This window comes from Glycine max, chromosome 2, assembly GCF_000004515.6.
Source record: "Glycine max cultivar Williams 82 chromosome 2, Glycine_max_v4.0, whole genome shotgun sequence".
In the NCBI taxonomy this organism is placed as follows: Eukaryota; Viridiplantae; Streptophyta; class Magnoliopsida; order Fabales; family Fabaceae; genus Glycine; species Glycine max.
The window spans coordinates 50160091-50180451 of NC_016089.4; the positions used below are offsets into that span (position 1 = coordinate 50160091).

The window sequence follows — 20361 nt, forward strand, 5'->3', positions numbered from 1 at the left end:
CGTGCATGCTGCCAACTGCGATGGCCGATGGGCAAGGGCCGGTAATTTGTATTCAGGATTTTACCAATCATGGAAAAATAAACAAAATGATATGTATTATGTAGATTATGCAGGCATAACATAATATTATGAACACCATGGCCTTGACCAGTGAGGAGTTAGAAGAACCTCAATAAACACCTGGTTGACAATCAGCAAGTAACCCAGTAGGCATCAAACAATCAATTTCATTAACAATGGAAAAATTACCGGTATTACTTCCCAATTTAGAGTGCATAAGCACAGTTGTTTTCAAGTTGTAACAGATTCCTATAAGATGGTGAAATAAAGAGCATGTGCCATCTACTCCACCACTGTTGTATTTCTCTGACACATTTAAACTCAGATTCAAACGTTAGTTTTGCTTCCCAGCTCAACCTTTATACAGAACTTGGCACCCTCAAATTATCCCACTGCATAAAACTATGATCATCTTGCTCCTCTTTGCCTCTTCTCTTCCAATGCAGCTGCCTCATTTAACATATCAGCCGCATCCTTGTGCATGTCCAGTTTTGCAAGAGCAACTGATTGCATGTAGAAAGCCGTGGGCCAGTCTGGATAAACACACTGTGCTTGCATTGCATCTCGTAGTGCAGGATCTGGTTGATCACATAACAGATAGCACAGACTGCGCCTTGCAAAAACAGTTGGAGAGATCATCGTTCCAACATCAATAAACTGCATGAATGAATAACAAACAATGCAGAAGCATCTCAAAATAATTAGCGTGCTCATAGCAAAGCTACAATAATTTACAATGTCAAACAAGTGCTGAATTGCACCTGGGAATAGTTATCAATGGCTGTCTTAAAGTCCTTGTCACGGAATGCATAGTCTCCACGCTTCCTTGCCTCCAGCATATCTCTCATCTGTTGAGTCCACTCTTGGAACGACAACTGAACCAATCCAAATTCAAACCTTATGGCATATCATCCAACCAAAAATAGTAAATTTAAACCCAATGCACCCATCAGTTACCTCATTAGTTCCTTCATCGTCTCTGTAGTGTGTCGCAACCAAGATCTGATGTATTGCAGTTAGGTCCATTCTTGAACAAGCCTCACCCATTGCTGAAAGAGGACGTTGTGGGGTTGATGGAACCTCCTCGTGCTTTGGAATTCCAAGCATAATGTGAGAACGAACCTGAAGCACATAATAATAATCAACTAGAATTGTTGCTGCTTTAATCCCATTTATACGCCTAAATTGCCATTTAACAAGGATATATTTCCATATCAAGTGACAGAAGATGTTGGCATTGCTATAGCCCAATATATACCTTTAATCCCTTCTCTAGTTTTCTACACTTACAAATACATGATAAGACAAGGAAGACAATAAAAATACTTGCATGCATGATAAATTGAAAAAAGTATACAAAAAGCATGGAAGAACTTTCTTTAGTCACGTTCAGCCTTGCATGAGCTAGTTTGGCTTGTGCACTATTTTTATCATACTGCTTAAAAGAACACATTCTTGTACGATACGCATGAATGCGAAGTTAAAATTTATAGATAGATAACTAAATTTTATCCGATGGCTATATAAACTTCAAAACCTTCAAAGTACATACATGAAAATCATTCATATAGCTTAAGATTTTTCAAACTGCAAGTAAATGCAAACTTAAAAGTAACACCGGGCTCAATCCTAAAGTCATTCAACCAGGTGTATGACCATAAGCTCAAACTTTGAAATCATGCGAGTCTAGCAATTGGGTCATCCTTATCCAACTGAATCTCTTTATATAATATATAAATGCAATACAATAAAGAGTCTCTACATAAATAGTTTTCATATTCACATATTGCAATGCTTACATAGAGGGCGAGCCTTGAACAACTGTAACATTGTTGTCTTACTTTGAAGTCACATTCAAATCCAAGAAACAACCTCTCTCCACTCACAGAGGTAAGGCTGCCTGATACATCTACCCTCCCTAGACTCCAATATTAGGAGCCTTGTGTACTAGATTGTCCTATATTTAAAATGCTTGAAAAATATGAATCAAAATTTGTTTAATGTTGGAAAACCGCCTTAATTGCAATTACCCCTAGCTTGCCTTAATTGTAGCTGTGAAAGGGTGTGTTTAGTCCCACACTCCCACATCACCTAGAAACATAGCTTCTAAATAGAGCTTATAAAGTTTGAGCAATGCTCACCTTACAAGGCGATTTTGAGGGGTTGAATTAGGCCCTAAGCCCAAATTCAAATTAGGTATCAAAGTCTAACCAAGATTTGTTATTGGGTCATCCATATTTCTTTGTGCTCTAGATGTTATCCCTAAGCCTAAGGGAGTTTTCTTATTCTAAGATGGTAATAATTTATCCTTGATTCATTGTTGAGCCACCTGCATTGTCATGCTTTAGGCTGCCGTGAGCGTGAGGATTTAGGGGTTGCCTTAATTGCAACCTTGAGGAGGTTTGTTTAGATTCACATCACCTAGAGAGGTGACTTATAAAGCTTGAGCAATTCACACTGATTGTAGGGTTGAGTTAGGCCTTTGAACATAAATTCTAAGATGGCATTAAAGTCCACCATAGATTGTTATTAGGCCACCCATGTTTGTCTGTGGTCTAGATGTATATTCTTAGGCGTGAAGAGATGTAGTTATTGGGTCATGGGTGTGAGGGGGGAGTTGAGATCCTACATCAACTAGAGAATAGCCAATGTAGTACTTTTAAGGCTTGGGCAGTCCTCACCATACAAGCTGTTTTTTTTTTAAAAAAAAAAAAAAAGCTTACAAGCTGGATTTTAAAAGTCAATTTTGTAGAATTGAGTTATATCTTAAGCCCAAATTTTAAAATGGTGTTAGAGCTCATCCCAAATTCATTTTTGGTTAATTGCAGTCTCAAGGGGTGTGTTTAGTCCAACATTACCTAGAGATATGGATTAAATAGAGATTATATAGCATCAACCATCATCACCTTACAAGTTGATTTTGTGGGGTTGAGTTAGTGATAACTGATGTGCATAAGCATATTCTGTAATTAAGACATATAAGAATTATCAATTTTCTCCTCTTTTATTACTTCTTTTTGTGTGAATAATTGAAATTTTGGTATCCTCTGAGTTTTTGTGTGGTAGATGCCTAAACTGTTAGATTTATACTGTTTTGGGTGATTTTTGTTTTGGAGGAACACAAATGAGGGATTGAAGAGAAGTTGAAGCCTGATGGTTCTCGCTTAGCGCACCAGGCTCGCTTAGCACGTTGTAGTCGCTTAGCGGAAAGCCGAAAAGATCCCGGCTTAGCGTGAGGAAGCTGCTTGGAGAGCCTAAAGTCACGTGAAGATGCACTTAGCGCGTGATGCACGCTTAGTGCCCAGTCACTTACTCGCGCTTAGCATGAATATCACAAAAACTCATATAAGGAGGGTTTAGGAGGACTCTTCTAGATTTTAGTAGCACAAAAAACCTAGAGCTCGAAGAAGAAGACAACAACCATTAGGAGCCACCAACTACCTCCACGCCCATCTTCTTTCCATTCCTCCACACATTTTCATCTCTTTTGTATAGTTAGGTGTCTCATGATAATGAGAGGTTAAACCACCCATTGTTGGAGGAACTTTCCACCAAACTCTCTTTATGTAATGACTCTCACTATCTATTTAATGTTATTCATAGTTTTCATTGTTTCTTTCTGTGTGTATTCACATGTATTTGTTTGATCACCCATATATATGATATGTTTAGGGTTTAGGCATTGGAAAATGTCTTGTTATCCTTAGAACTGGAAAGAACATCTAAATGCTTCATTGCTAGGGACAGTGTGAGGTCTGTTACGCATCTCCATTAGTCATGCGGTTCAACTAATTTAATTCTTGAGGGATTGAGAAAGATATTAGGGGAATTAAGCCCTCTCATGTGAGGAATCATGGTTAGGGTACACTAATAGATGTAGGTGATAACTAGGGTAATATTGAATAGAGAAAAATTAATTATATCGCATCAAAGAGTAGTGTCGATAGGAAAGCCCCCAACAAATTCAAATCCTGCGTTCACGATCCTTTGCCACTCCCAGTGTTTGTTTTTCTCACTCAATCATAGCTTAGATTAGTATAGTTGTTTACTTCACAAAAATGCCTCAAATTGCTCCTCGTAAATCTATTCATTAATTGTACACAAATTGGATATACATCATCTTGAGTGCAAACGAAATCTTTGTGGAAGCAATACTCAATCTTATCTTTTTAAATTACTACTTGGACGAATTGGTGCACTTGTCAATGAGTTAACAATTAGGCCTTAATCCTAAATTTTAAGATGGTATTAAAACATGTCCTAGATCTATTATTAGGCCATTTGTGTTTGCCTGTGCTCTAGATGTCTATTCCCAAGTGTGAAGTGTCATTGGATCATGGGCACAAGTAGTCCTTACAAGGCTTGGACAATCCTCAACTTAGAAGATGATTTTTTAAAGTCAATTTTGTAGGGTTGAATTAGTCGCTAAGCCTAAATCCTAAGATGATAGTAGAGTCTATCCTAGATTCATTGTCGAGCCACTTGCATTACCACAATCTAGGCCATAGCCCTAGACGTGAGCAAGTCTTTTGGAAATCTACCTTGCAGTCACCCCTAGCCCACCTTAACTGCAACCTTGAGAAGGGGGGGGGGGGGGGGGGGGGTCTTAAGGGGGTTGTTTCATCTTATCTCCTAGATGTGTCTTAAATAAAGCATATAAACCTTGAGCAATCCTCATTTTACAAGCCGATTTTGTGAGGTTGAATTAGACCATAAACCCAAATTCTAATATGGTATCAAAGCCTACCTTAGATCGTTATTAGGTCACCTGTATTTGTCTATGCTCTAGATGTCTATTCCTAGACATAGGGAGTTGTTATTAGGTCACGCAATCCTAGGCATGAGGTGAGTTAAGATCTCACATCAACTAGAAATATGGTCAATGTTGTCCTTATAAGGCTTGGACAATCCTCAACTTACAATCTAATTTTTTAATGTTGGTTTTGTGGGATTAAGTTAGGTCCTAAATTCTAAGAACTAGCTATAGATAAAAAGTCTTGACTGAGCTCTTTATAAGAAGGTGAATGAAAAGAACAAACTCTTTGTGAAATATATGATTTGATAAGTTTTAATTACAACAGTTTAATATGAGATTATTTCTCTTATTACTCATTATTTAGTTTCCTTATTAATCAATAATTGATTGATCTTGTAATCAATCCTGATTCCTTTTTTCATATTATAAATAGCATGAGGTGTGGTCTACATTAACACAAAACATTACACAATAAATAACACTGTTCTATGATATCAGAGCTTAGGTTATTCTTGACAGAGGAATAACGAAAGTCGTTCTCCATTGGGGACCTACTGTCCCCGGTGGACCTTTCTTTGTCCTTCTAAGGTTACATTCCTTCTCTTCACAAACATCCGTGCAGTACCACACACCTTTGCTACTGTTTGGCAGTCATCTCGGCAACCTTTCGCCAACAACCACCGTCGCCTCTCCCTTCATGGCTACCAAGATTCCTTCGGACTCCACTTCCACAACAACGGTCACCAACGTCCCTTGCACAAATACATTTTGTGCGCAACTTTCTTTGCAGGTGAACAATACTTGCACCTAGTGTTGGGCCTGTTTTGGCAACCAATGTGCTGCCCACATGTCAATCTGCATCAGCGACCTTTCAAGAACGTCACGTCATCCATGTCCGCAAGCAACTCAACACACCGCCACAATGACCCCACACAGGGTCCTTTCCGGCGAGAGAACGTCACGTCATCCATGTCCACAAGCAACTCAACACACCGCCACAATGACCCCACGCAGGGTCCTTTCCGGCAAGAGAAGTTCACGCACACGACGCGTGACACATCTCTAGCGAGCGTCACACTGGAATCGCCTCCTTCCACCTGAGGGCGTGCTTTGCTTTATTCACAGTGAACACCCGTCACAACTACAAGCCTACGTTGGTTGCCACTGAGTTTTCCAAACCCACATCCTAAGATGATATTAGAGTCTATCCTAAATCCATTAAACGGGCCTCCCACCATGTCATCCACGCATCAAGTCCAATAGTGTTGAGCATGAAGGGGTGTGTTTAGAAAAACTCAAGCCTCACATTGGCTAGAGATAAGACCACAACAGAATATATAATTGGGAGACAACCCTACCTATGAGCTAGCTTTTGGGGTTGAGATAGGCTCAAACCCACATTCTATGACTCTCTAATCACAATAATTGGCTTTTGTGGTGTGGTTCTCCCAAGGTTCTTAACACCACACTCTAGGTCCATAGCTCTGGGCATGAAGGGGGTGTTGTAAAGTTACCTTAATTGTGGTCACCCTTAGCCCACCTTAATTATAGCCTCAAGGAGGTGTGTTTAGTCTCATATTGCTTAGAGGTATGACTTAAATAAAGCTTATAAATCTGGAGCAATCTCACTTTACAAGTCGTTTTTGCAAGGTTGAATTAGGTCCTAAGCCTAAATTTTAATATGGTGTTAGAACCAACCCTAAATCCATTATTAGGTCATCCATATTTGTTTACACTCTAGATGCCTATTCCTACGCATGAAGGGATGCTATTGGGTCATGGACACAAGGGGGTGCATTAAGATCCCACATCAATTTGAGATATAACCAATGTAATTCTTATAAGGCATGGACAATCATCAAATTACAAACTGATTTTTTAAAGTCAATTCTATGGAATTGAGATAGACCCTAAGCCATATTAGAGTCTATCCTAGATTTATTGTTGGGCCTCCCACATTACCATGTTCCAAGCCTATATAGCCTTGAAAATGAGGAGAGGGAGGGATAAGAAAGCCTCCTTAATTGCAAACTCTTAGGGAGTTGCCTAAACTACAGCCTAGAAGGAGTGTGTTTAGTCCAACATCATCTAGAGATATGACTTAAATAGAGCATATAAAGCTTGAGCAATCTTAACCTTACAAGTCAATTGGTGGGATTGAGTAAGAGTCTAAGCCCAAATTTTAATATGATATCAAAGCTTATCGTAGATCTGTTATTGAGCCACCCATATTTGTCTATGCTCTAGATGGTTATTCCTAGGCATGAAAGGGTGTTGTAATTGGGTTGTGGGGGCAAAGGATGTGTAAAAATCCAACATCAACTAAAGATATGGCAATGTAGTTCTTGTAAGGTTTGGACAATGCTCACCGTACAAGTTGACCTTTTAAAGCTAGTTTCAAAGGGTAGAGTTGGGCTCTAAGCCCAAATTCCAAGATGGTAGCAGAACCTATCCAAAATTCATTGTTGGGCCACCCAATTGCAACATCTAGGCCCATAGCCTTAGGTGTGAGAGGGTGTGTTGGAAAGTCACCTTAATTGCAGTCACTTCTATTAATGTGGCCTTTTTGAGATACCTTAATTGCAGCCTCAAGGAGGTGTGTTTAGTCGCACATCGCTTAGAAAGGTGACTTAACTAGAACTTCAAAAAGCAATCCTCACTTTACAAACTGATTTTGTGGGCGCTGAATTATACCCTAAGCTCAAATTCTAAGAATTGGCTGTAGATTTAAAAAAAAAAAAAAAAAAAGTCTTGACTAAGCTCTTTATGAGATAGATGTACACAAAGAACAGGTTTCTTAAAGGTCCTATGCCTATATTACTAAATCTTCTTCTATCCTTTAAAAGTAATAAACTAACAGTAGTACATACAAGATTTATTTTGGGGTGAATGAGGTTAATTAATGTAACTCTGAAACAAGGACCAAACCAGCAAAGATGACAAATTCTTTTAACCTTACCTACACACAAAACCCTTATTATGTTATAGCATCTCAAGCAAGTGGAAAAGTTTACGGACTAAAGAAACCCTAGAGTCAAAATGAACTTTTGCAAATCACCCAGATTACTAATATTTGAATTACCATGTTTTATATAATTTGAGGAAGGTGAGTTAAGCGACACCAACCATGTCGATTCCATTTGGAAATGAGTACTCAAAGAAAGAAATATGAAATATAAAAAGTCGTAGAATTTGAATATTAGACATTAACATCCAACATAAAGCCTTATTCTAGTGAAATGAAATATTTGATAGGGCTGGTGAAACAACAAAGTGTCAGTCAACAATATGTTCCATTATGAAGTTAGAGAAGGGATTTGTACATCGGGTTTTGTATGCAATGGGGCAAGTGTTGTGACCAAATCCTTTGTATCAGGCCGCTCCCTAGGTTCATATTGCAAACATTTAGAGGCAAGATTAACCACTACTGTTGCCTCTTCTGTTGAAAACTTTCCCTCTAAATGTGAATCCATTAAGAGCATATTGTTTTTCCCCTGTATCATATCAAGTGCCTGCAAACAGAATCAGATAACTCCATATGACACCAACCAAGAAAGCAAATTGAACATGTGAGCATATGAACTCCATATGACACCAACCAAGAAAGCAAATTAAACATGTGTGCATATGAAAAATGCACTTATGTTATACTTAAATACCTATCATAGCATCTGCAACTTCCATTATTAACTATTTAATCTACTAGAAAGATTTTCATACCTTAAGTTGTCATTCGTACAAGTTCATGTTTCATTTATGGAACAATAATGTAACATCATTTAAGGTACAGTCACAACTTCAATGCAACAAAATAAATACAGTCATAACAAGCACTTATAAACACAATTAATAGTCAAGACCTATAGGAAAAACACTGAAAGTAAGAATGACATGTTTAAGATTAAAATGGCACGATTAAAAACATAGAGGCATTTACAGCCTTTTAGCGAGATATGTGGAATCAGCCTGACAATAAAATAGGTGACAACAAGTTAGGACACCAAGTGAACTAAGAAGAAACTAGTAATTGTTTGCAGAAGGTGGGAGTTTTGCAAAGTAGTTAGGTGAAGAAAGGGGCAGGTAAATGATAGAAGGCAGTTACATGACTGGGAGGGATGTGCTTGCCACTGAGGAGGTCTAGAAGAACGGTTCCAAAGCTGTAAATGACACTTTCAGGCGTGACCCTTCCTGTAACAAAAGCATTCCGATTGAGAGAAACGAGTTATTATATTATATATAAAAAGTAAATGTCGAGAAGGGAGTTAGTTACCGTTTCTTAAATATTCAGGAGGTGTGTAAGCAAGATTGGTGCTATAACTCTTGCCATCCCTGCTGTTCTTCATAAAACCAAAGCAAGAGAGACGAGGATCACCTTCCTGGTCGAAGAGAACACGGTAAGCATTCAAGTCATGGTACAAGGGACGCCCCTCAGAACTGCAATAGTGCAAAGCCTGTGCGATGTACAGAGCCACTCGCAACCGCATGGCCCACTCAATAGTCTGAGTTTCCCCTGAATCAATCAATCAATGAATCAATCAATGAATGAATCAAACAATGAACAGATAAGTTAAACACTACTAGACAAGAGATAAGACATACAGTGGAAGAGATGCTTGGCAAGAGTGTCATTAGGCATGTACTCGGCAACGAGAAGCCTCTCATCGCCGTCGCAGCAGTAACCGATCAAATTAGCGAGCCTTGGATGGCGCAACTTACCAACGCCGGAAGCCTCTTCGACGAATTGCTTGGGATCAGGCCAAGCAGACTTGCTGAACTTCTTCACAGCAATCCAACGGCTCTGGTTCTGGAGGCGACCCTTGTACACCAGATTGGGTGCCTTCTCCCCACTCTCTGACACGATATACTCAGAGCTGAAATTGTTGGTGGCCGCCTTCAGCTCCGCCAGCGAGAACTCCGAGAACGAGAAATCAACCACCTCTTTCTCGCCGTCGCCCTCTCCTCCCTCAGACTGCCTCTGGTGGTTTCCGTACGCTTGCTCTTTTTCCTTTTCCCTTTCCTTCTCCTTTTCAGGGTGAGTCTCCCTCTCTCCCACTCTCAGCAACATCGATGATTGGCAACAACCCATCCTCTCTCTCTCTCTCTGTCTCTCTCTCTTCAACAATTATCACCGATCATGAATGAGATCTCGACAGACTCTATACTCTACAACTATTGTGTTCGCGTGATTTGCCTTTTTGGCAATTTTTTTAGTTTCCCTGTTTCTATGCTATGCTTCAGTACCCTTCCTTCACCCTCACTGTTGCTAATTACTACTAATCACTGTTTACTTATTACAATCCAGCACTCATTAATATTCTATTAAATGAATTTCCAACTTCATAATATGCTCTTCCTCAGTATTACCTTTTTATCCATACTTTCTTTAACTACAACCCTATCTTACACCTACCCAATCAATGCTTCCCATTCTTTTCTCTTTTTTTTTTTTTTTTGATTCTTTTTTGTTATGAAAAAAGAAAACTATCGCTGACTCCTACCTGGTTTTGCGACGCATTACAAATATCTTCCAAAGCTAGCCAGCTCCACCAATAATACCTTGCCGACTAATACATCTCAACACCTGACACGTGAAGTCCAGATAAACATCATGTGTTCAATTTATATATGCTAGTAATTTTTATCTAATGAATTTTATATATTCAAATTAATTATTTCTTTCTTGGTGTCTAGTACATACCTGATTTCTTACCTTTTCACTTGCCTACAGTTGAGAATTTGAAACCAAGAAAGAATAATGTCATTCTCATAGGAGGGAAGCTTCTGCGCAGATCCATTAAGGGTGCATTTTAAGACTTCTCTCTCCCTTCCGTAAAATGTTTTCTCCATTAGTATTACCATGGATCACGCGCTGGGATGCATATTCTAATCAAGTCAAAGTTTTTCCTTTTCCTTTTTAAGGTGGGAGAGTTCGGATCCCACAAACCTGGTGCTACATTGGTAAGAATTTAACAAGTGACCGCGAAACATAATTATAATTATTACTATTTATATAATTTTCTTGGTCCTACTCATTTCTAACGTTTATTAGACAGCATGGATTCCTACGAACCGAACACCAGTTTTCGTACATTTTACACTAACTTTCGTACGTTTCACTTCGAGTGCGGTTAATAAATACTTCATACGACACTTTCATTTAACATTAGTCAAAATTATATTTATACAATATAATAAAAAAAGAAAAAGAAAATTAAAAAATATATTTCATAAATAGCGTAACTTGTGCATGTTATGATCAATCATTAGCAGTTAACCATATTATGATTAGCACTTGTAAAAAAACAGTTAACAATGTCTCGTAGCCAAAATTTCCCAATTCAAATTCAATAATAACCAATAACATTTTTGTGCAAATTGTGATCTGTCACCTTTTGTTAAGTGACAATCTACCACGCAACGCAAGAATCACATTTCAATTTCGTAACAAAGGTGTCTTAAAAAAAATCGTAACTAGGACTGAAAAGGACAAAAAAAAGAAATTCTTACGCGTAAGCAATAAGCACCCCACCTTGTACGGATACATGAAGAAGAAGAAAACCAAGTGCAAGGTATATGAACCGTTTCAACCCATTTAAGACCCGGCGTTTCAATTCAAGTTCATTTTTAAAAATTTTCTTTCATTCTCTAGCCTCTTTTCCTCATTCCATACATAGGATTAATGTGTAGATGGAATGATTTGCATCTCTCATTTACAGTGCACCTCTTTGTAAAATAACCAATATAAACCATTACAGAAATTTTATGGTGCATTTCTTATTTAATACTAAAATTTAACGTTGCATCTCAACCGTTCCCCGTTGCATCTATTTTAGTAATCCTATGGATATATTGTTTTTTTATGTATTTTAAATTTTAAAGTAATTTTTTTGTTTAATTAAAATGTACTATTTATTAATATTATTTAATAATTGGCATTCAAATATATTAAATTGAAATTTCAAGAATGATGATGAAATATAAAAGAATGAGATAAATTGTATACTCTTTTTATTGAGAAACTTAACGAGTTTCTTGGTTCGAGAAAAAAATGATTGAGTTGCTTAAAGTAAAAACAACGATATAATATTATGGAAAAGTGTAAAATATGTAAGTTTTTTTTTTATTGGAGATCCCCCTTAGTTCAATGGACCCAAAGTTTGACATGTTTTTAAAGAGTATCAATACGTTGAATTTGTTGAATTATTTGAATTAATCAACTTCTGAATAACTCTTACATGTAGAGGTCGAACACTTTCTCAAATCGATAATCATTGAATTGATTCACTGATTGGATGCTCAACTTTTATTGAACTAACTTTATCGGAACACTTACCTAAAGATTTAGTGAGTACATCCTTCCCAAAATTACTCAACTACTCTTAATACGAGAATGAACCTCACGTACAAGAAGACATCAACACCACCTACGATCTCAACCACTCCTTGAACAAATAGAATAGGATGATGACACTAAACCCTTAAACACACCATTGTTAAACTTTTATAAATACCAATGTAATAATTGTCATCAAGTATGTTCCTTTCATTCAAACTAGTCGTTAATTTGACGAACATTGTCTTTGGCATCAAAATCTCTATGAGTGCACCCTTTGATACTTTAAGACATCTTTACCATTATAATACCAACAATTCCCCCTTTTGAGGCAACCTGTAGTGGCTAAAGATGAGCATTGGTAGGAAACAACTCTTAAGTTATTTTTCATTGTACTCGCACCAATTGATATGGAGCACGAATAAAAAAAATAAGGAGGATGTAGTGAAAAAACATGGAGCATGACTCAAAAGAAAGGTCCTATAAAACTTCACAAAAGAACTAGAAACCAACAAAAGAGCATTAGTCGATTGTCACAAAAGAAGTTTTTGAAAGCTTGTGTCCCATAACAACCGTGAGATAGAAAAAACTCCCAGCAAAGCAAAGAAACCACCTCACACAAGCATAGTTCATCCTAAAAATTATGACCAACTCCTAAGATTGATGCTAGATTAGCAAGATCTTATAAAAAATAAAAATAAAAGGTTAAAAAAGCTAGAAGCTGAGTGTCGAAAGCAAAAAGCGTGGCATTCTCCAACACAGACAGAGATCACCACATGACCTAACTCCCACGAGGTGAAATCCTTCCATAAACACCCCCCATCAAGAACCATAACAAACTCACCAAAGTCACTCTTTCACTTGCTACGAATTTAGATGAAGGACTTAAAAGAAAACCCCTTAGGCATCAAACAATTTCTCAACACTATGATCCAAATGAGAAAGATGTTTTACACCTCAACTTCTTACTCTCAAAACAGATAATGTTATTCACAATTTCCAAAAAATAGTGCTTTCTTAAATTAGAGTAGTATGATATATGAGGAACCCATCCAAGCTTGTGGACACATTTGAATCTATCCTAACGTACAAATGAGTTAACAAACTTATTTAGTCTTGAGTTTTCCTTTTAACATTGAAAAAGTTGCCTTGATGACAAATTCATTTTTGACAGGCAACTTTTTGAAAAACTTATTTAGTACAAATGACAACTATTATTTCATTATTTAATCATATTTATAGACATTTGTAATTAGATATATATAATTTCCTTTAGGTAAGGAGTACATAAACAAGTAGTACTAAAATGTTTTTAGTAAAAAGAAATGGTTAAAAAAATTCAAATGTTTCTCTTCCTATGCATCAGTTTTACTATCTAAACATAATATGAAAATTCTTTTTTTAATATAATTATCATATGATGATTATCTAAGTTTTAGTTTTTATTTTTAATGTATAATTTTATTTATTTTTTATATTATTAATACCAATACAAAATTTCATCTTGAAAATGACAACATATTAATATATGTCTTTGAACAATTTAATTCTAAAATAGTATAAGTTTATGGACATTAAAAGAGAAACTAAAAAATAAGTAAATTCAGACATTGGGAGATTAGTCTGTAAGAATATAGATTTAGAGCCAAAAATAAACAAATTGCCACTTCCATTTCATAAACCAAATTGTGAATTATCTCAAAAGTTTATGTTTGCGATAAAATTTACAAACTTAAGTTTGTGTTAAACTTAAGTTCGTAAATTGATTTTAGAGATAACTAAACATGATTTTACTCTTAAACATATTTTTGGATCTGCCACCAAAAATTCTAACACCCTAAATAAATTAGTTCAACTGGACTTACTTTTTAAGTCAACCGTGATGAGGTTGGTTCACTTTGAGAGCTCTTCGACTCTGCTTTGGCCAGCCTGTTCCACTCTCTGTTGTCTATCTTGTCTTGTCATAAACAAAATTTGGTCACGGAAGAGCCCACCACCACTGATGTCAAATGTGAGTTGCTTTGCATTTAATAATAACGGGGTTCTGTTTTCATTCTTTGAACAGTTCTCAGCAATTGATTTCAGTTGAGGAACGAATGGCTATAAAAAAAATATTTTATTCTAAATGCTTTTCCATTAAGCCTGCTCAGTGTTACTAATAGGTAATCTGTACAATAATTTAACTTGAAAACGAATATTTTTACGAAATGAACATAATTTTAATACAGGAACCAATAAACACCCATGCATTCAGTGACGTGCGTTATTCCGACAGACAGCTAGCTAGCTACGTTCATCAGCGAAGGAGAGAAACTTGTTCCAATTTCACTGCTTCAATTTGAGCGCCTTTCTATCATGACTTGCAGTTGCAGTTACAGGGGTTATATACCTGAAAGTCCGTCCTTCTCCTTCATTTCTATTTTCTAATGCAGAAAGAAAGACCATTTAGATGTTATAATTTGTGGGCTCCACTGTCTTTTAGCCAGCACAACTTCACTTGTAGCCTTATAGCACTGAGTACCCAAAAAGCCACTGTGCGCCTCACACCTCACTTCTCCTTCCGTTTGACAACAATTTCCACTGTCCCATCCCAGCAGCATCTTCGGCTCCAATGCAGCTTAGCTTAGCTTAGCTTAGCCTAGTAAGAAGTCAAACCCAGCCCCTCCTCCCAAGACTCTATTGTAAAGAATAGAGTTAGTAGAGGGAGATCAGCTAGTTTCTCTTCTCGGCAAATGGCAAGGATAATATGATTCCAACTTCCATCAGCTACACACCACCCTATGAGACTCTCTCGTGATTCCGGGCAGCACTTTCTTCTTTGCTCCGTTGTAGCAACTCCTCATAAGCTCTCACAGTTTCATCAGTAAATCTCTCCATGGCCTCAAAAATGCACTGTAAGCTAGCCTGTAGACTGCTGCTTTTGTCACTCTGATATATGATATTCTCAGAAACTGAGAGACCTTTACCTTCTCCAGATACCAGAACCACCTTTCGCTCTAACGCTTGAATTTGCTTCTGCAGCTTCTGGTCATCTCTATCCATATTTCTCACCTTTCTCTCTAGATCCTTATTCTGCATCACCTGCCTATGCATTTCTAGCTTATCTTGTTCCCATATCTGAAGCACACTCATGGTAAATACATGCATGGAATCAACAACTTCCTTTTCAGATATTCTATCCAAAGCTTGGGACCACTGATTACATATTACAAATATTTGCGGAGCCCCAATCCTACCAGGGGAAAAGGGGACTATGCCATCCGGAGTTTCTTCAGGTTCATACAGGAGACATTTCAACAGCCAATTATTCAATGCTCTAACATAACCTTTCTGGGCACTTATCCAGCCAGAGAATTGGAATGTCCAATTGATAAGCTCATGTTCAAGCTGCTTGGTTGCCTGGAGATGACTATCACTGCTCTTCTTCCTGGATCCAATGGAACCCAGTATTCTGGCTTCTCTAATTGCTTCACACTGATCATGATGACATTCAAGCATGGATTTCCACATTCTAGTCAACCTGAAAATAAAGCTTAACTCATATTATACCATATATACATTGAATGTTATGCACAGACTCCCAAAAAATTCTCAGGTGATAATTACATTAGTATGAGAAAAGGCAAAACATGTATCCTATACTATGTATGAATGGATATCTCTCATGCATGTCCTATCCCAAAGGACAGAAAAATGTTAGCAACTTCAAAAGAAAATGAGAACATTAATTCAACCATACAAACTTGAGAAGAATAAAAATGGCATGGGTGACAACATCACAGCATGTGTGCAACGGAAAACTGGATGGAGAATACTGAATTCAAGTGTTCAATCCACTTGCACAAGGATAAACAGGGTATATTTTAAGGTTTTTAGGTTCCTCTTGTAGATTGGAGAGTAATAATTTCTTCGAAAAGCTCTTGTAGGGTTGCATCATCTCCCCTGTAAAGGATGATTATTCCTCTGGCTGACAGCTCAAGCACAACATTATCCAGAAATTGGACAGATAAACCACCAAATTATCTAGATTATATGGTTGGAAGTTATAAACATACATCAAAGTAAATAGCAGGATTTATTAAAATTATCAAAAATGGTCTTCGAAGATGGCCAAGTATTTGCTTCTATCAGCATTATGTGTAGATTGCAGGTGGATTTGTTGGATTTCCTCAGGATATATATATATATACATTTGACCATGGTTATCAAAGAATTCTGGGAAATTGTCCATCAATATATCGATTCATTTCATAGGGTTGAAATATAGGGGAAATGATTCCTATGGAATGGAATCTTAATAACAAAATAACCCCTTCCATTCAACCTTTGTCTAATGTTGTAGAGCACATAATTAGTTCAGTTACTAAAAGCAAATACAAACAGCTGAAAGTGGAAAGTGCCACTGAACAGGCCAGAAAATGCTTGACCGACTCATTATAAGATGAGAACAAAGCCTCAACTCTTACCCCTCCTTTAGATGTGGTTGCCTGCATAGTTTTTATTATAACTGTAAAAATTGACACTACCAGCTGATTGATCTACACATTCCACACAAGGTCATTTTATATCAACTCAACGATAATAGACAAGCACCCAAAAAAGAAGCACAAATTGAGTTGGATAATAATGGATTGGTAAAAACAATCCATCGATCTATTTATGATCCATTAGAAATATAATGAAAAAATCCAATCCCATCCATCCCTGATCCAACTAATTAAAACCATCCATTTAAAAGTATGTTATACTTTATGAATCACATAGTGATGGAAAGGCAGAAGGAAGAAGTAATTGGCTTTCAATACTAAATAAATACTAATAGGAAGAAACACCACTTGTTGCATTTTCAAAAATTCAATAATCCAATGGATTGGGGGGGAATTGAAGGATTGGATTATTGGAGCATAGATATGGGATTATTTTTCCATCCATCCCTACATACAGTGTTGCCCATCATTAACAGAGAGACATTTAGGACTTGAACAAATAACAAGAATGGTTAGTTTTTAACATCACATACCCCTGGATTAATTCCTTCAGCTGTGGCCACAGTTCTTCATCCCTTATCTTGTTTATAGTCATAGAAATCTTATCAACCACCTGAATTGCCATTCTAATTTTTGTGGACAGATTCCTAACCAAAGTTCGAGTTGAATCAACTTTATGAAAATCAGCACCCCTATCATCCAAACGCTTCAGCTTGCGACACTTCCTATCATGCATAACACGCATCTTTTCCTCTGCCTGCAAACAAATGAACGTTGGAAAAAAAAAATGTGGAAACCTGTAAACACTGGTTAACAATGTTTTACTTATGGCATAAAAGACTTCTGATCAGTTGGTTTCTTTCAAATTATCAGCACAGGTTGGTTACAATAGAATATACAAGAACTGATGTGAATGCAGCAGGATTAAATTGCCTCACAGAGATTAAAAATTAAAAGTGGAAAAAACTGAAAGCAATGGAATGAATGAGATTGGTGATTTAAGATCCATACCTTAACTTCGTTAAAGAGTTTCTTCTCCCAAAGAAGGAGCTTCTGCAGCGTAGAGGAAAGATTGCGCCCCCCGGTTGTTAGATCAACATCAAAATCCATGTTAGCAGCGGAGGCGGATTCGGCATCTTTGGAAGTAGAAGGTTGGGAGGAGACAAGGGACAATGAGGGAGCAACAACTTGTAACATCTTCGAAGAAGCTGCTTCGCAGGAAGCGATAAGGTAAAGGTGAGTGAGGAGTGAAATGTGAATAGAGAGAAATGTGAATTGTTATCCTTATTACCTTGATAAGCTGCGTGCTTTCTATTGTGGGGAAGCTTGCCGACCTCAAGGATCTTGGCGATTTGGGCACCAGAATCGGAAGCCCTCTGAAATAGAATCTGAATCTCTTTGGCAACCTCAAGTGGATTCCGGGAACCAGGTCTCCGGGTACGCAATGCGGCGTGCTCCTTGGCCTTGTTCCCATCATTATTATCACCATCAACTACTTTCTTATCCACTACGTGCACCTCGTATTCTACCTCATCTTCATCATCATCATCATCATCATCATCATCATCATCATCATCATCATCTTCGTCTTCCTCGTCCGGCTTGTGGTGGGAGGAGGGAGGGGGTTCGTGCTTAGGCTGGACAAGCTTCTGATCCCCATGAACCTGCTTGACGACTTCGTGATGGTGGTAATCCTCGTCTTCCAAATCGGGGATCCCCTCCTCCTCTCTGACCTCCCTGGAATCGCGGCTGGGGGTGGCGGTGGCGGTGGCAGGGTAAGGAGTTTGGGAATAGTACTTGTCGTCGCTGTTATCGAAGAAATTGAGAAAGTCCCAAGGGGAGGAGCGAGGAGGAGAGGGCGGAGGCGGGGGAGGCTTGGAAACGGGAAGGCGCTGCTGAGGAGGAGGCGAGGAAGAGGGTACTCCGACAGAATAGGGATCGTAGGGGTAGGGGTAAGGGGGATACTGGTAAGGGTAAAAGGAGGAAGAGGAGGACTCTCCAACGTACATGGTTTGGGGACTCAAAGGCATCTGCTCGTAGACAATGGAAGGAGAGGCCTTGTTCTGCATGAAATTCATATGAAGATGGGGAGGGTGATGATCTGGACCGGTGAAGTAAGAAGCGATAGGAATAGGAGAGGAGGATTGAGGGGAATGGTGGAGGGAGGGGAGGTCGTCGGAGTCGGAGTGGAAGTGGAGGTGGGAGCCGAGGGAATCGGAGGGAGAAGGAGAGGAGGGGGGGAGGTGTTGGGCGAGTTTGTGAGGGGGAGAAGGGGAGGAAGAGGGGGAAGGAGGAGAATCCATGTCTTGCTGAATGAAAAGGTGTAAGGAGTGACCAATTGACTTGAGAGAATTTATGTAAGCGATGTGAGCGGCGGCGAGTGCATAGCGCTGGTGAATTGCTTCGTCCAGGAAACCACACCGCTCCCGGCACAGGGCCACTGCGGGGAGATCTTCCAGCTTGGAGCTGGCACACCCCATGCCTCTTTCCTTTTCCTTTTCCTTTTCCTTTTAGGGTTTCTAATTCTAATCAAAATTGCTATTTAACACCTCCCAGCAGTTACTGTGCAGCACCAATAGAAAAAGTAAGTGAATGAATGAGGGAATCTTTTGCCAGCACGGACTTCCTCGTCCGTTTCTCAATCCTAATTTTATTATTTTAATTCTCTCTCTCTCTTGCCTCGTCGGTGTTCTCTTCTCTCTCACTTTTTTCTTTCTTCATCTAAATTTAAAATACATTTGGCTCAAGCTTTCTTCCCCTTTCTTTCTTGTTAAACAGTTTCTCTACTTCTATATCATTTCTATTTCCTTTGACCCTCCCTCCTCTTTTTAACTTTCAACTCTATTTTATATCCTACCCTTTCTCTCAATTCATCCCAGTTTCCTGGTGGTTACTTAAGTAGGAAACTTGGAACATAATTTTTTATATAACAACATATGATAAAACCTTATCATCCGTGAAAAACATCTAACATACATATTCCCACTTTGGAAGCTTGAAAATTTGAACTTTGACGCCTGCCTCCGTTCTAATCTAAGCTAATCTATTTCCGGTTATGCCCCTTCCTCCTTTCGGTTACAACTATCTGCTTTTTATTATATTAAATACCACCAACTGGGAATTCCATTGCCTCCTTCAATTCTTTCGGCTTTATCGGAACTACTACGTTACAATTTTGTTTCCTTTTTCTAATTGAAAAATACTACATCATCTTATCCTCTCACAATTGCTATACTTTTTAATATTATTTTCTTTATAGTATTTTATTCTACGTTATAAGAATTTTATTTTACATAATTAAAATTTATAGTGTATAAATATTACTTTAATATATAATTTATAGTAAAAATTTAAATTATGATATAGAGTTTTAAAAAATAGTGATTAAGAAAATTAAATATATAAATAAAAATAAAAGAATGATAGTGTAAAATTGTTGAAAAGGTATTTTAAACAGTTGTGAAATAATATGTAAAATACACTTCTAAAAGAAAAAAAAGAAAAAAAAATATTAATGATGTAAAATCAAAAGTTTAAGTTATGTATTTTAATTTATATTATTCTTTCATATTTTCCCTCCTAATATTAAATCAACAAGGAACTTTAACATTTTAAAAATATAAAAATATGCAATGCCTTTTCAAAGTAATAAAAAAAAGTATTTAAAACAATATATATGTCATCTAACATACGTTTTTATTTGTTTTACTCCTTTATTATATAGT

General features: G+C 37.6%; 2 protein-coding genes across 4 annotated transcripts; both read right to left on the bottom strand.

Annotated features, from left to right (window-relative positions):
- Positions 1-207: 207 nt before the first annotated feature.
- On the bottom strand, positions 208-10790 carry LOC100808907 (serine/threonine-protein kinase BSK1). Of its 3 annotated transcripts, none has more exons than XM_006575698.4 (8): positions 10515-10790; positions 9416-10397; positions 9087-9326; positions 8919-9004; positions 8140-8310; positions 1018-1182; positions 822-935; positions 208-717 (listed from the first exon to the last, which is right to left on the bottom strand). In XM_006575698.4, exons 2-8 carry the CDS (start codon positions 9900-9902, stop codon positions 469-471), a joined length of 1512 nt encoding a protein of 503 aa, XP_006575761.1. In that variant the 5' UTR covers positions 9903-10397; positions 10515-10790; the 3' UTR covers positions 208-468. The 3 variants fall into 3 exon arrangements, with proteins under 3 accessions (XP_006575761.1, XP_003519690.1, XP_040865864.1); XM_003519642.5 differs by having other exon boundaries at positions 8140-8328; XM_041009930.1 differs by having other exon boundaries at positions 8140-8328; positions 10527-10629.
- Positions 10791-14246: 3456 nt separating this feature from the next.
- On the bottom strand, positions 14247-19186 carry LOC778196 (uncharacterized). Its single transcript, NM_001358777.1, has 4 exons — positions 17928-19186; positions 17648-17844; positions 17170-17393; positions 14247-15669 (listed from the first exon to the last, which is right to left on the bottom strand). Exons 1-4 carry the CDS (start codon positions 19114-19116, stop codon positions 14928-14930), a joined length of 2352 nt encoding a protein of 783 aa, NP_001345706.1. The 5' UTR covers positions 19117-19186; the 3' UTR covers positions 14247-14927.
- Between the last annotated feature and the right edge of the window lie 1175 nt (positions 19187-20361).

Excerpts from the sequence above, each read along its gene's own strand:
- LOC100808907 (XM_003519642.5), bottom strand. The coding sequence starts at position 9,902 with ATGGGTTGTTGCCAATCATCGATGTTGCTGAGAGTGGGAGAGAGGGAG. Across the intron at positions 8,329-8,918 it reads AGCACATCCCTCCCAGTCAT|GCACTTGATATGATACAGGG; the intron begins GTAACTGCCTTC and ends TTCTGTTTGCAG. Across the intron at positions 1,183-8,139 it reads CATTGCATACAAAACCCGAT|GTTCGTTCTCACATTATGCT; the intron begins GTACAAATCCCT and ends TATGTGCTTCAG.
- LOC778196 (NM_001358777.1), bottom strand. The coding sequence starts at position 19,116 with ATGGGGTGTGCCAGCTCCAAGCTGGAAGATCTCCCCGCAGTGGCCCTG. Across the intron at positions 17,845-17,927 it reads AAAGCACGCAGCTTATCAAG|CTTCTTCGAAGATGTTACAA; the intron begins GTAATAAGGATA and ends CCTGCGAAGCAG. Across the intron at positions 15,670-17,169 it reads CTGAAGGAATTAATCCAGGG|GTTGACTAGAATGTGGAAAT; the intron begins GTATGTGATGTT and ends CTTTATTTTCAG.